The sequence below is a fragment of the Anomaloglossus baeobatrachus genome, chromosome 3 (genome assembly GCF_048569485.1).
Source record: "Anomaloglossus baeobatrachus isolate aAnoBae1 chromosome 3, aAnoBae1.hap1, whole genome shotgun sequence".
In the NCBI taxonomy this organism is placed as follows: Eukaryota; Metazoa; Chordata; class Amphibia; order Anura; family Aromobatidae; genus Anomaloglossus; species Anomaloglossus baeobatrachus.
In genome coordinates this window covers 681,531,395-681,547,020 of record NC_134355.1, presented here as the reverse complement: position 1 = coordinate 681,547,020, position 15,626 = coordinate 681,531,395, and the positions used below count along the sequence as shown (strand labels likewise).

Sequence of the window (15,626 nt, the reverse complement as noted above, 5' to 3'; positions counted from 1 at the left end):
CATACCCAAAATGTGTTCAATCACACTTTTATGGGGGGTGGGCTCTTGTTCCCAGGTTTCCTTTGCCAGGTCCAACAATCCCCGGGGATGTCGCCCGTATAACAATTCAAAAGGCGAAAACCCCGTGGATGCCTGTGGCACCTCTCGTATGGCAAACATCAAATAGGGAAGCATCATATCCCAGTCTTTCCCGTCTTTTGAAATCACCCTTCTTAGCATGGTTTTCAGGGTTTTATTGAACGGCTCGACTAAACCGTCCGTTTGAGGATGATACACAGACGTACGCAACTGCTTGATCTGGAGTAGCCGGCATAGCTCTTTGGTCACTTTAGACATGAATGGGGTCCCCTGATCCGTAAGGATCTCCTTGGGCAACCCCACCCGGCAGAACACAGCAAACAACTCCCGAGCTATAAGCTTTGCTGCAGTATGTCTGAGAGGTATCGCCTCGGGATACCGGGTGGCATAGTCAACGATCACTAGGATGTGTTGGTGCCCTCGAGCGGACTTTACGAGGGGCCCCACCAGATCCATCACTATCCGTTCAAAAGGGACTTCTATAATGGGTAACGGTACCAACGGACTGCGAAAATGGGTCAGGGGTGCGGTAAGCTGACACTCCGGGCAGGTTTCACAGAACCGTTTTACCTCCCCAAAGACCCCGGGCCAATAGAACCTTTGCAATATTCGCTCCTGCGTTTTCTTGACCCCTAGGTGACCACTCATCAGGTGTTTATGAGCCAAGTCGAGGACCCGCCGGCGATACGGCTGGGGCACCACCAACTGTTCTACCCCCACGCCCCGTATTTCATCTACCCGGTAGAGTAAATCTTGCTTAAGAGCGAAATGGGGGTACCTTACCTGGGCACCGGGCAGCTGTGCCACCCCGTCAACTACTGTCACCCGACTCCGGGCATGTATTAACGTAGGGTCCTGGAGTTGGGCTGTCCCAAACGTATCCGGGGACGCCTCCAACTCCGGGATGGGTTCGACCGTCTCAGCCTCTCCTGCCAATACCTCTAGGGGTGACCTATCAGGTTCACACTCTGTCCCTATCATGGTGACCCCTACGGCAGGCGTCCCGGATTCAGGATTGTAGGGCTCAGGTCCCGGACTGACCAATATCTGAGGGGACTTAGGGGGTCCCCTCCATAAAGTCCAAATATAGGGCAGATCCCTTCCTAGGATCACGTCATAAGGAAGAGTGTTAAGAAGTCCCACCTCATGTTGCACCTGACCGCAAGGTGCTGTGATGGTGACTATCCCCGTGGGATAGTCTCGGCGGTCCCCATGTATGCAAACCACCCCCACGGTACGTCCTGTGGCCTTTACTTTAGCCCTCAAGGTGGATCGCACCAGGGTCACTAAGCTTCCGGAATCCAACAATCCTGTAACCGGACATCCATTCACCTGTATTTGGCACAAGTGGGGCTCCGTCTCTGGGGAGACCAGGTCAGCGGTACACACCACCTGAGTATACATTGAACCCCGCCGGGTAACCCCACAATCCATGGGCTCCGTGGTGAGTGGACACTGGGCTTCCATATGTCCCACCCGCTGGCACCGCCAACATCTAATGGGGACGGAAACCCCCTTGACGGGTTGTCGTTTAGGGTACAGAACCTTCCGGACCTCAGGAATGGCGGCCGCGGCCTCAGACGGGATGGTAGGGGACTCCTGCACCGTTGTCAGCGGTGGGTCCTTGGCCCTAGGCTTGGAGGGGCCGGACCGACGGGCGGTACGCAAAGTCTGTGTCCCGTATCAAGTCCTGCGTAGCCACATGCCGCTCTACCAGGGACACTAATTGGTCCAGGGTACTCGGGTCACCCTGTCCGACCCACCGTTGAACGGTGACGGGTAAAGTGCGCACAAAACGATCCACTACTACCCTTTCCACTATTTGCGCCGGGCTCAGAGTGTCAGGCTGCAACCACTTTTTTACAAGATGCAACAAGTCATAGGCCTGGGAGCGTACGGGTTTGGCTTCCTCATAGAACCACTGATTTACCCGCTGAGCCCGTACATAGGTATTCACCCCCAACCGAGCCAGTATTTCGGCTTTCAGGGTCACATAGTCAATGGCGTCCTCGGTACAGAGGTCCAGGCACGCTTTTTGGGGCTCCCCCGTCAGATAGGGTGACAATACCTCAGCCCACTGCGGGGTCGGCAGCTTTTCCCGCTCGGCCACCCGCTCAAACACCGCCAGGAACGCTTCCACATCATCCCCCGGGGTCATCTTTTGCAACGCTTGTCTCACCGCTTTCCGGACGCTGCCGTCGTCACCCGGTCCCGGGGTTGTTGCTGCCGGTCCGGCACGGATCGACTTGGCCAGGAGAACCATCTGTTCTTGGTGCCTTTTTTCCTGCAATTGCAAGGCTTGCTGCTGACGTGCATTGGCCTGATCCATCTGTTCTTGGTGCCTTTTTTCCTGCAATTGCAAGGATTGCTGCTGACGTGCATTGGCCTGATCCATCTGTTCTTGCAGGTTTTTTTCCTGCATTTGCAAGGATTGCTGGTGCTGTTGCTGCTGATGATCCAACGTCCGGAGCAGGTGTGTATTCATCTGTTGTTGCTGTGCAGTAGCCTGAGCCAGCTGCTTTAGTATGTCCTCCATGGCGTCACCGGGTTTGGGCTGTAGTATAGCCGCTCGAATCCAGGACATGTGCTACTGGGTCACCAGGGATGGAAGCTACACCTCACCGGCTGTCATGCCTGCATTCTCCACCATATGTGAGGTAGCACGGTCGACTGCGCAGCAGAAGACACGGGATCCAGGCATTAAGGTTCACAGCACACGGTTTAATGTCCAAACAAAAGTCCACACCAATATACATGTGCCTCTCCAGCAGAGAACGCAGGGAGTTGTGTTCACTCCCTCACACCCGGCACACCTGCCCTCGTTCCTGTTTCCATTTAACCCTTCCTTCAGCCTGTAGGGAAACAGCATTAACCCTAGAGTGGATCTACTTTCTATCATGGAGTGAGCACAACCGGGGCGAGACATACTGGCCGTCATAGATAACCCCGGTCACAGTCTCACACCCCGTATTATTATACCCAGCACAGACAACCTATGGCTACAGGCTGCAGCCCCCAGCCGTGCGCTTATCTTCGCTGTGTATCAAAATAAGAGGATTCACATGTGGCTTTTTTACAATTATTCAAATAATTTAAAAAAACGGCATACAATCCTCCCCAATTTTGACACCCAGTCATGATAAAGCCTGACGGTTGATATTCTAAGGCTGGGGAGACCCATGGTTATTGGTCCACCCCAGAATAAAAATATCAGCCTGTAGCCACCCAGGATTGTTGCATCCATTAGATGCGACAATCCCAGAACTTTATCCAGCTCTTCTCGATTACCCTGGTGTGGTGGCATTCGGGGTAATAACGGGTTAATAACAGCTCACAGCTGTCACTAAGCCCTGGATTAGTAATGGGATTAATTTATGAGAACCCCCATCACTAATCTGTAAGTGAAAAGAAATAAACACAAACATCGAAAAAAATTCTTGATTTGAAATAAAATACAAAAATCCCCTCTTTCACCCTTTTATTAACCCCCAAAACACTCAGGGCCTATGTAACCCATACAAACTTCCACGATGATCCCAGCTCTGCTACATCTGAAGTTACAGCAGGTGGGCATAAAACATGAGCTTCAGACAGAGAATGTCTGAGCCGCTCAATGAACGGTGATGCCACTTAGGTTATTTGCAGTCACAGCTGAAGGTTTCCACGGCCCTCCACCTATGATCGCAGGTAACCTGACCTCTGGTGACCTCATTGAACTCAGTGACCTCACCTTAGGTGAGGTCACTGAGTTCACAAACCTGCATCTCCTGGCAGAAAACTGCTTTTTTTTGCCAAGAGACGCAAATTTGGTGCTGAAATTTCTACAGCAAATTCCTGCACCCAATCTACATCTCCTGGAAAAATTGCATTACTACCACATCATACCGCATGTGGTTTTAATGTGTTTTTTTGCCAGGAGGTGTAGATTTGGTGCAATAATATGGTGTCAAAATTTCAGCACAAAATCTGCATTTCTTGGTAAAAAAAAAAAATGCACCACAATGGTTTTCACAATGTTTTGGTGCAGTTTTCTGACAGAAGATGAAAATTTGGTGCTGAAATCTGGTGCAGACATTTCAGCACCAAATTGGCAGCTCCTGGCAGAAAATCGCACTGAAACAGCAAGAAAACTATTTTTGTGCATTTATTTTGCCTAGAGATGTAGATTTGGTGCTGACATTTTTACACCATATTTCTGCACCAAATCTGCATCTCCTGGTAAAAAAAAATTGCATCACTATTACAATGAAAACCGCATGGTGATTTGATGCGGGTATTTTTTTTTTTGCCAGGAGGTGTAGATTGGGTGCAGGAATATGGTGTAAAAATTTGAGCACCAAATTTTCATCTCAAAAAACACAGTTTTCTACCAGGAGATGCAGGTTTGTGAACTCAACAACCTCACCTGAGGTGAGGTCATTGAGTACAATGAAATCACCTGAGGTCAGGTTACCTGTGATCACCAGTAAACCTCCAGCTGTGACCATAAAAAACCTGAATGATGTCACCGCTAAACACGTGGCTTATTCTCTGCCCGAAGCTCACAGCGTGCTGTCATGTTCTATGACCACATGCTGTCACTTCAGATGTAGCAAAGCTGGGATCGCTTTGGGACCTGGATATTTTGGGGGTTAATAAACGGGTGAAAGAGGGTGTTTTTTTTGCATTTTATGTCAAATAAAGGATTTTTTCGGTGTTTGTGTTTATTTCTTTTCACCTACAGATTAGTAATGGCGGGGTTGTTGGTAGAATATGGGGGGTTGTGTATCATTTTGTGTAGGTTTGTATTTTAGGCGTGGTTCACTGTCCATTCTGTATTCCTTGTGTGTACATTGTCCTGTTTGCAGGTTTAATAACCCCCTGCTGGGCTTTTGTCACCAAGTCTGAGGGAGGGGGCCTGGGATCCACCTAAACTTTCTGTTTTACCTGGAGATTAGTCAGTCTGGCTGGGAACTACAAGAGAGGCAAGAAGATTCATCCTCTGGTGGAGAAGCTGCAGCTACAGGCAGAACCCAGGAGAGCCATTGAGAAACCCCAATTTCCCTGGAAAAGGACTGCTGGAGGATTGTGACTCATCTCCGGGACATTTATCCCATTACTGGACTATTTTACCCTCTGTGTGGTGGATTATTTGATAGCCATTCTGTATTGCATGGAATAAATATGCTTTGGTTTGTTCATCCATCTCTCTCTCTTTTGATTGTGTGATATGGGAGAAGGACCCTGTCACAAGGGGGTCTCATAGACATCTTCCATTACTAATCTGGGGCTTAGTGGCGGCTGTGAGCTGTTATTATCCCTTTATTACCCCGATTGCCACCGAACCAGGACAAGTGGGAAGAGCCAGGTAAAGTGCCGGAATTGTCACATCTAATAAATTCGACAATCCTGGGCAGCTGCAGGCTGCTATTTTTAGGCTCGGAGGGCCCAATAACCATGGATCTGTACAGCCTGAGAATACCAGACCAAAACTGTTGGCTTTATCATCGCTGGGCATCAAAATTAGGGAGGGACCGCATGTCATTTTTTAAAATTATTTAAATAATTTTAAAAAAAAAAATCTGCATTCGCTTCTTCTTATTTTGATACAGAGCCAAGATAAGCGCATGGCTGGGGGCTGCAACCTGTAGCCATGGGCTGGTATCAAAGCCAATTTTTTTTTTTACTAGACTCTACAGTGACTCATAGCCCCTGCAATCACGCACCAAATTCATCAAAATCGTGCATTTAATTTCTGAATTTGGTGTAAAGTAAACAATATTGTCATTATCCATATTTGGAGTAACAAGTCGCATCTTTTTCAAAATGTTGCAAATTTTCCAAACATGCGCACAACTACACCGGGGTGCGACTAGTGTAGATTTATGACAAATGTTGCTACTTATTACAAAGTTGCAATTGATGTATCAGGCAAAAAACATTGCAAATCATTACCCCCCCCCCCCCATCCATACACAGCAAAGGACCGTCCATTGATTTAAAAGAGAATTGTGTAATACCAGTAGGGGCGCTATAGGGAAATTAAACACATGCTGCCAGCGCAATCAACAATTTTCCTATCGCACCTAGTCTCCTACCTGTGTAGACATGATGCCGTGAGTGATGCCGGTATTGTGGGTTCCCGTTCCGATAACTCCACCTGCTGCAACTTCAGACACAGCCCCAATGCTGCAGAATAAGGAGAGGATAAATGAGGGTGGTCCCGCTATGATGTCTCCTATACAACACACACACAGAGATAAGGGGGATTCCTGCTCCACAGTCTCTATTATCCTACAGAAGCACTGAGCGCTGTAGCTGTGAGTCCATCTTTAGGATAAGATAAAGACTTACTGGAAAATTACAGAACAGTAGATATTGTACAACAGTATTGGGGTAAGTTCACACAGTGCGTTTTTCGCGGCGTTTTTCGTGGCGTTTTTCAGGTGCGTTTTTGGCCTCAAAACGGCATGACTTTGCTTCCCCAGCAAAGTCTATGAGTTTTCATTTTTGCTGTTCGCGCACAACTTTTTTTTAAGCTGCGTTTTTGAGCTTAAAAAAAAATGGACATGTCAATTCTTTCCTGCGTTTTTCTGCGTTTTCCCCCCATGCAATGCATTGGAAAAATGCAGAAAAACGCAGAGATCAAAAACACAGCCAAAACGCGCCAAATCGCGGCAAAACGTGTGCGTTTTTTGCCGCGGGTGCGTTTTTAGCGGCCAAAAACACACAATAACGCAGTGTCAAAAAAACGCTGCGTGTGCACATAGCCTTGATCTGTTAATCCAGCTTTGGGAAGAGAGACTACACTTACTAGAAAGCATTAAGGGAGGAATACTCCAAAAAACCATCACAAAAATAGGGGTGGATCCAGACTTTTCTGGAATCCAGCCCAAATAGCACAAACTCATAAGCTTATTAGGAAGAGAGAACACGAGTTTTTATAGTGCAAAGGGTAACAATTTTTATTAAACACAGGTGGGGGGAATCCAAACAGTCATTAAAAACATGTAAAAACATAAATGGCGGTTATCCCCTACATTAGGGCATGGTACATGAATTAGATTATCAATACATACGACATGTAGTCAGCACGTGCTTGATTGTGCAGAAAGGACACCTGGGTGTATCTATACAAGGCATAACAAGCACATATAAGCTTGTTATGCCTTGTATAGATACACTCTGTGGTCCTGTGTTAATTATGGAATATTTCAATAACTTTGTCCGATAATGTGCTGTTATTTTCTTTGTGGCTTGTTTGAATTAACACCCAGGTGTCCTTTCTGCACAATCAAGCACGTGCTGACTACATGTCGTATGTATTGATAATCTAATTCATGTACCATGCCCTAATGTAGGGGATAACCGCCATTTATGTTTTTACATGTTTTTAATGACTGTTTGGATTCCCCCCACCTGTGTTTAATAAAAATTGTTACCCTTTGCACTATAAAAACTCGTGTTCTCACTTACTAGAAAGCAGCTGCATGGAGGACATTATAGAGAAGTACTGATAACTATAGCTGTGAATCCAGCTCTAGGGTGAAGGAAAGACTTACTAGAAAGCTACAGCACAGTAAATATTCTACAACAGTACTGAATTGTGAATCCAGCTTTCGGAAGAGAGATTACACTTACTAGAAAGCAGCAGCATGGAGGTCATTATAGAGAAGTACTGAGCGCTGTAGCTGGGAATCCAGCGCTGAGGTGAAGTAAAGACTTACTACTAGAAAGCTACAACATGGTGAATATTCTGCAACAGTAGTGAGCTGTGAATCCAGATTTATTAAGAGAGACTACACTTACTAGAGAGCAGCAGCATGGAGGACATTATAGAGAAGCACTGAGCGCTGCAGCAGTGAATCCAGCTCTGGGGTGAAATAAAGAATGACTTGATCCTGCAGCATGTAGGACATTCTACAGCAGTTCTGAGTGGTGTCCCCGTGAATACAACTTTGGGGCGAGATAAAACACTTACTAGAGAGCAGCCTAATGGAGAACAGTATAGAGAAGTACTGAGCAGTGCAGCTGTGAATCCAGGTCTGAAGTGAGATAAAACACTTTCTAGAAAGCAGTAGAAAGGGAGTGTACATCTCTGTCCCATGGCAATAGTCACCTGAATTCCTTATTTTTTTGTATAAAATATAGTGAAGCATGTACACTGTCATCTGTCTGGGCACACTGAGCCATTAAGGCCACCGGTGAAGGTTTGCTGCAGCTTTGGATGTGATTGGAGTGATCTGTGACCCTTTACTTTCTGGCAGATTCTGGATCCCCTCACTCCCTGTTTGGACATGCTGGGACTTGTAGTCTTCCCACAGCTGAAGGAACAGAGGACTGATCGGGAATGATAAATTAGATTCAAAGATGAAACTAAACTTTTTAACATTTTCCCAAATTGATTCCGCATTCAGTCAGCAAATTGCTATGCAAATAGCGACATCTGCCAAAGCCGGCGATCGGAGGATCACAAAGCGCCTCCATATTCATCCGTCCGCAGCCCGCCGCGCCGTGTCACCTTCACTCCCACGAGAAGCCACGTCTCATCCTCAGGTGCTGGGAGTGACCTTCACAGCGCCGCGAGGAGTCATCAAACGTCAGCAGCAACTAATGTGTCGTGAGTAGAAGCAGCTGCGCCGCGTCTCCTGGGACAGAGGAATTAGAGCAGTGTCCGCACATCACGTCCTCATGTGATGACCCGAGCTACGGAGAAGTGCTCCACTGTAAGGACAACGACGGCGAAAAACGGCGAGAAGCAGCACTACCCAAAAGATCAGCGCTCTCCTCTCCTGAAATACTCTGTGCTGCTGGGACCTGCTCCTTCCTCCATGTATCTCTGTGACCTCCTGTAATATCAGTGCTCTCCTCTCCTGAAATACTCTGTGCTGCTGGGACCTGCTCCTTCCTCTATGTATCTCTGTGACCTCCTATAAGATCACTGCTCTCCTCTCCTGAAATACTCTGTGCTGCTGGGACCTCCTCCTTCCTCTATGTATCTCTGTGACCTCCTATAAGATCAGTGCTCTCCTCCACTGAAATACTCTGTGCTGCTGGGACCTGCTCCTTCCTCTATGTATCTCTGTGACCTCCTATAAGATCAGCGCTCTCCTCTCCTGAAATACTCTGTGCTGCTGGGACCTGCTCTTTCCTCTATGTATCTCTGTGTCCTGCTATAAGATCAGTGCTCTCCTCTCCTGAAATACTCTGTGCTGCTGGGACCTGCTCCTTCCTCTATGTATCTCTGTGACCTCCTATAAGATCAGTGCTCTCCTCTCCTGAAATACTCTGTGCTGCTGGATCCTGCTCCTTCCTCTATGTATCTCTGTGTCCTCCTATAAGATCAGTGCTCTCCTCTCCTGAAATACTCTGTGCTGCTGGGACCTGCTCCTTCCTCTGTGTATCTCTGTGACCTCCTATAAGATCAGCGCTCTCCTCTCCTGAAATACTCTGTGCTGCTGGGACCTGCTCCTTCCTCTATGTATCTGTGACCTCCTATAAGATCAGCGCTCTCCTCTCCTGAAATACTCTGTGCTGCTGGGACCTGCTCCTTCCTCTATGTATCTCTGTGTCCTCCTATAAGATCAGTGCTCACCTCTCCTGAAATACTCTGTGCTGCTGGGACCTGCTCCTTCCTCTATGTATCTCTGTGACCTCCTATAAGATCAGTGCTCTCCTCTCCTGAAATACTCTGTGCTGCTGGGACCTGCTCCTTCCTCTATGTATCTGTGTCCTCCTATAAGATAAGCGCTCTCCTCTCCTGAAATACTCTGTGCTGCTGGGACCTGCTCCTTCCTTTATGTATCTCTGTGACCTCCTATAAGATCAGCGCTCTCCTCTCCTGAAATACTCTGTGCTGCTGGGACCTGCTCCTTCCTCTATGTATCTCTGTGTCCATCTATAAGATCAGCGCTCTCCTCTCCTGAAATCCTCTGTGCTGCTGGGACCTGCTCCGAGCTGAGCTGCAATCCCTGACTCGTCCTGCATACAGGGGGGGTGCTGTTTCTGGAATGGAACTGTCATGATTTCTAAAGTTTGAAATCCGGAAGCATCATTTGTACAATCAGTGATACAATGTATCAGGTGGGGGAGCTGCAGCCCCTCTCCTGTCTCCAGGCCTCGCTGCCTCGGGATGATATTTTTGGCAGCCATCGCTGTCTTTTCATCTCCAGTAACAGGAGAAATGCAGAGAGCTGCTGTTATTCTATGAGACTCGACATCATCAGACGGAAACTTTCAGAAAGTTTTTATATTTCAGGAGAAAATAACAAAAGTTATCAGAAAAAACAAAAAGAAACGAGAAAGCGATCAGCGGAACATGAGAAGCGATGAGATGAGCAGCCCGACACGACGGAGGCACGCGGCCTGTCATTAACGCGAATCCTAACATTGCGGAACACTGCGGGGTAACTTTTAAGTGGAACACTGGCCCTTTAAATTTGTACGAGAAAAGGTGATGCATAAAGGAATCCTGTGACAGGGTCGGGTCTTTACACATTACATCTGGGGGTTCAGAGAAAGAAACACATTAGGAGTGATCTGGGTGGATAAGAAGTTACCATCCACTATCCCTGGTGGTCCAGGGTGGGTAAGAAGTTAACATCCAGTGTCCCTGGTGGTCCAGGGTGGGTAAGAAGTTACCATCCAGTGTCCCTGGTGGTCCTGGGTGGGTAAGAAGTTACCATCCAGTGTCCCTGGTGGTCCAAAGTGGGTAAGAAGTTACCATCCAGTGCCCCTGGTGGTCTAGGGTGGATAAGAAGTTACCATCCAGTGTCCCTGGTGGACCAGGGTGGGTAAGAAGTTACCATCCAGTGTCCCTGGTGGTCCAGGGTGGGTAAGAAGTTACCATCCAGTGCCCCTGGTGGTCCAGGGTGGGTAAGAAGTTACCATCCAGTGTCCCTGGTGGTCCAGGGTGGATAAGAAGTTACCATCCAGTGTCCCTGATGGTCCGAAGTGGGTAAGAAGTTACCATCCAGTGCCCCTGGTGGTCCAGGGTGGGTAAGAAGTTAACATCCAGTGTCCCTGGTGGTCCGAAGTGGGTAAGAAGTTACCATCCAGTGCCCCTGGTGGTCAAGGGTGGGTAAGAAGTTACCAACCAGTGTCCCTGGTGGTCCAAAGTGGGTAAGAAGTTACCGTCCAGTGACCCTGGTGGTCCAGGGTGGGTAAGAAGTTACCATCCAGTGCCCCTGGTGGTCCAGGGTGGGTAAGAAGTTAACATCCAGTGCCCCTGGTGGTCCAGGGTGGGTAAGAAGTTACCATCCAGTGTCCCTGCTGGTCCAGGGTGGATAAGAAGTTACCATCCAGTGTCCCTGATGGTCCGAACTGGGTAAGAAGTTACCATCCAGTGCCCCTGGTGGTCCAGGGTGGGTAAGAAGTTAACATCCAGTGTCCCTGGTGGTTCAGGGTGGGTAAGAAGTTACCATCCAGTGTCCCTGGTGGTCCAGGGTGGGTAAGAAGTTACCATCCAGTGTCCCTGGTGGTCCAGGGTGGGTAAGAAGTTACCATCCAGTGTCCCTGGTGGTCCGAAGTGGGTAAGAAGTTACCATCCAGTGCCCCTGGTGGTCTAGGGTGGATAAGAAGTTACCATCCAGTGTCCCTGGTGAACCAGGGTGGGTAAGAAGTTACCATCCAGTGTCCCTGGTGGTCCAGGGTGGGTAAGAAGTTACCATTCAGTGTCCCTGGTGGTCCGAAGTGGGTAAGAAGTTACCGTCCAGTGCCCCTGGTGGTCCAGGGTGGGTAAGAAGTTACCATCCAGTGCCCCTGGTGGTCCAGGGTGGGTAAGAAGTTAACATCCAGTGTCCCTGCTGGTCCAGGGTGGGTAAGAAGTTACCATCCAGTATCCCTGCTGGTCCAGGGTGGGTAAGAAGTTACCATCCAGTGTCCCTGGTGGTCCAGGGTGGGTAACAAGTTACCATCCAGTGCCCCTGGTGGTCCAGGGTGGGTAAGATGTTACCATCCAGTGCCCCTGGTGGTCCAGGGTGGGTAAGAAGTTAACATCCAGTGTCCCTGCTGGTCCAGGGTGGGTAAGAAGTTACCATCCAGTATCCCTGCTGGTCCAGGGTGGGTAAAAAGTTACCATCCAGTGCCCCTGGTGGTCCAGGGTGGGTAAGAAGCTAACATCCAGTGTCCCTGGTGGTCCAGGGTGGGTAAGAAGTTACCATCCAGTGTCCCTGGTGGTCCAGGGTGGGTAAGAAGTTACCATCCAGTGTTCCTGGTGGTCCGAAGTGGGTAAGAAGATACCATCCAGTGCCCCTGGTGGTCTAGGGTGGATAAGAAGTTACCATCCAGTGTCCCTGGTGGACCAGGGTGGGTAAGAAGTTACCATCCAGTGTCCCTGGTGGTCCAGGGTGGGTAAGAAGTTACCATCCAGTGTCCCTGGTGGTCCGAAGTGGGTAAGAAGTTACCATCCAGTGCCCCTGGTGGTCCAGGGTGGGTAAGAAGTTAACATCCAGTGTCCCTGGTGGTCCAGGGTGGGTAAGAAGTTACCATCCAGTGCCCCTGGTGGTCCAGGGTGGGTAAGAAGTTACCATCCAGTGCCCCTGGTGGTCCAGGGTGGGTAAGAAGTTAACATCCAGTGTCGCTGCTGGTCCAGGGTGGGTAAGTAGTTACCATCCAGTGTCCCTGGTGGTCCGAAGTGGGTAAGAAGTTACCATCCAGTGCCCCTGGTGGTCCAGGGTGGGTAAGAAGTTACCATCCAGTGTCCCTGCTGGTCCAGGGTGGATAAGAAGTTACCATCCAGTGTCCCTGATGGTCCGAAGTGGGTAAGAAGTTACCATCCAGTGCCCCTGGTGGTCCAGGGTGGGTAAGAAGTTAACATCCAGTGTCCCTGGTGGTCCGAAGTGAGTAAGAAGTTACCATCCAGTGCCCCTGGTGGTCAAGGGTGGGTAAGAAGTTACCAACCAGTGTCCCTGGTGGTCCGAAGTGGGTAAGAAGTTACCGTCCAGTGCCCCTGGTGGTCCAGGGTGGGTAAGAAGTTACCATCCAGTGCCCCTGGTGGTCCAGGGTGGGTAAGAAGTTAACATCCAGTGCCCCTGGTGGTCCAGGGTGGGTAAGAAGTTACCATCCAGTGTCCCTGCTGGTCCAGGGTGGATAAGAAGTTACCATCCAGTGTCCCTGATGGTCCGAACTGGGTAAGAAGTTACCATCCAATGCCCCTGGTGGTCCAGGGTGGGTAAGAAGTTAACATCCAGTGTCCCTGGTGGTCCAGGGTGGGTAAGAAGTTACCATCCAGTGCCCCTGGTGGTCCAGGGTGGGTAAGAAGTTACCATCCAGTGTCCCTGCTGGTCCAGGGTGGATAAGAAGTTACCATCCAGTGTCCCTGATGGTCCGAAGTGGGTAAGAAGTTACCATCCAGTGCCCCTGGTGGTCCAGGGTGGGTAAGAAGTTAACATCCAGTGTCCCTGGTGGTCCGAAGTGGGTAAGAAGTTACCATCCAGTGCCCCTGGTGGTCAAGGGTGGGTAAGAAGTTACCAACCAGTGTCCCTGGTGGTGCGAAGTGGGTAAGAAGTTACCGTCCAGTGCCCCTGGTGGTCCAGGGTGGGTAAGAAGTTACCATCCAGTGCCCCTGGTGGTCCAGGGTGGGTAAGAAGTTAACATCCAGTGCCCCTGGTGGTCCAGGGTGGGTAAGAAGTTACCATCCAGTGTCCCTGCTGGTCCAGGGTGGATAAGAAGTTACCATCCAGTGTCCCTGATGGTCCTAACTGGGTAAGAAGTTACCATCCAGTGCCCCTGGTGGTCCAGGGTGGGTAAGAAGTTAACATCCAGTGTCCCTGGTGGTTCAGGGTGGGTAAGAAGTTACCATCCAGTGTCCCTGGTGGTCCAGGGTGGGTAAGAAGTTACCATCCAGTGTCCCTGGTGGTCCAGGGTGGGTAAGAAGTTACCATCCAGTGCCCCTGGTGGTCCAGGGTGGGTAAGAAGTTAACATCCAGTGCCCCTGGTGGTCCAGGGTGGGTAAGAAGTTACCATCCAGTGTCCCTGCTGGTCCAGGGTGGATAAGAAGTTACCATCCAGTGTCCCTGATGGTCCGAACTGGGTAAGAAGTTACCATCCAATGCCCCTGGTGGTCCAGGGTGGGTAAGAAGTTAACATCCAGTGTCCCTGGTGGTCCAGGGTGGGTAAGAAGTTACCATCCAGTGCCCCTGGTGGTCCAGGGTGGGTAAGAAGTTACCATCCAGTGTCCCTGCTGGTCCAGGGTGGATAAGAAGTTACCATCCAGTGTCCCTGATGGTCCGAAGTGGGTAAGAAGTTACCATCCAGTGCCCCTGGTGGTCCAGGGTGGGTAAGAAGTTAACATCCAGTGTCCCTGGTGGTCCGAAGTGGGTAAGAAGTTACCATCCAGTGCCCCTGGTGGTCAAGGGTGGGTAAGAAGTTACCAACCAGTGTCCCTGGTGGTCCGAAGTGGGTAAGAAGTTACCGTCCAGTGCCCCTGGTGGTCCAGGGTGGGTAAGAAGTTACCATCCAGTGCCCCTGGTGGTCCAGGGTGGGTAAGAAGTTAACATCCAGTGCCCCTGGTGGTCCAGGGTGGGTAAGAAGTTACCATCCAGTGTCCCTGCTGGTCCAGGGTGGATAAGAAGTTACCATCCAGTGTCCCTGATGGTCCTAACTGGGTAAGAAGTTACCATCCAGTGCCCCTGGTGGTCCAGGGTGGGTAAGAAGTTAACATCCAGTGTCCCTGGTGGTTCAGGGTGGGTAAGAAGTTACCATCCAGTGTCCCTGGTGGTCCAGGGTGGGTAAGAAGTTACCATCCAGTGTCCCTGGTGGTCCAGGGTGGGTAAGAAGTTACCATCCAGTGTCCCTGGTGGTCCGAAGTGGGTAAGAAGTTACCATCCAGTGCCCCTGGTGGTCTAGGGTGGATAAGAAGTTACCATCCAGTGTCCCTGGTGAACCAGGGTGGGTAAGAAGTTACCATCCAGTGTCCCTGGTGGTCCAGGGTGGGTAAGAAGTTACCATTCAGTGTCCCTGGTGGTCCGAAGTGGGTAAGAAGTTACCGTCCAGTGCCCCTGGTGGTCCAGGGTGGGTAAGAAGTTACCATCCAGTGCCCCTGGTGGTCCAGGGTGGGTAAGAAGTTAACATCCAGTGTCCCTGCTGGTCCAGGGTGGGTAAGAAGTTACCATCCAGTATCCCTGCTGGTCCAGGGTGGGTAAGAAGTTACCATCCAGTGTCCCTGGTGGTCCAGGGTGGGTAAGAAGTTACCATCCAGTGCCCCTGGTGGTCCAGGGTGGGTAAGATGTTACCATCCAGTGCCCCTGGTGGCCCAGGGTGGGTAAGAAGTTAACATCCAGTGTCCCTGCTGGTCCAGGGTGGGTAAGAAGTTACCATCCAGTATCCCTGCTGGTCCAGGGTGGGTAAAAAGTTACCATCCAGTGCCCCTGGTGGTCCAGGGTGGGTAAGAAGCTAACATCCAGTGTCCCTGGTGGTCCAGGGTGGGTAAGAAGTTACCATCCAGTGTCCCTGGTGGTCCAGGGTGGGTAAGAAGTTACCATCCAGTGTTCCTGGTGGTCCGAAGTGGGTAAGAAGATACCATCCAGTGCCCCTGGTGGTCTAGGGTGGATAAGAAGTTACCATCCAGT

General features: G+C 49.9%; 1 protein-coding gene across 1 annotated transcript in view; it reads right to left on the bottom strand.

Moving 5' to 3' along the window:
• LOC142295770 (L-gulonolactone oxidase-like) overlaps positions 1-15,626 on the bottom strand; it is a 310,763-nt gene that overhangs the window by 120,036 nt on the left and 175,101 nt on the right. Inside the window, exon 5 of the mRNA XM_075338857.1 lies at positions 6,156-6,246. Within this exon, the coding sequence (XP_075194972.1) occupies positions 6,156-6,246 (91 nt within the window). The remainder of the gene's footprint in view (positions 1-6,155; positions 6,247-15,626) is intronic.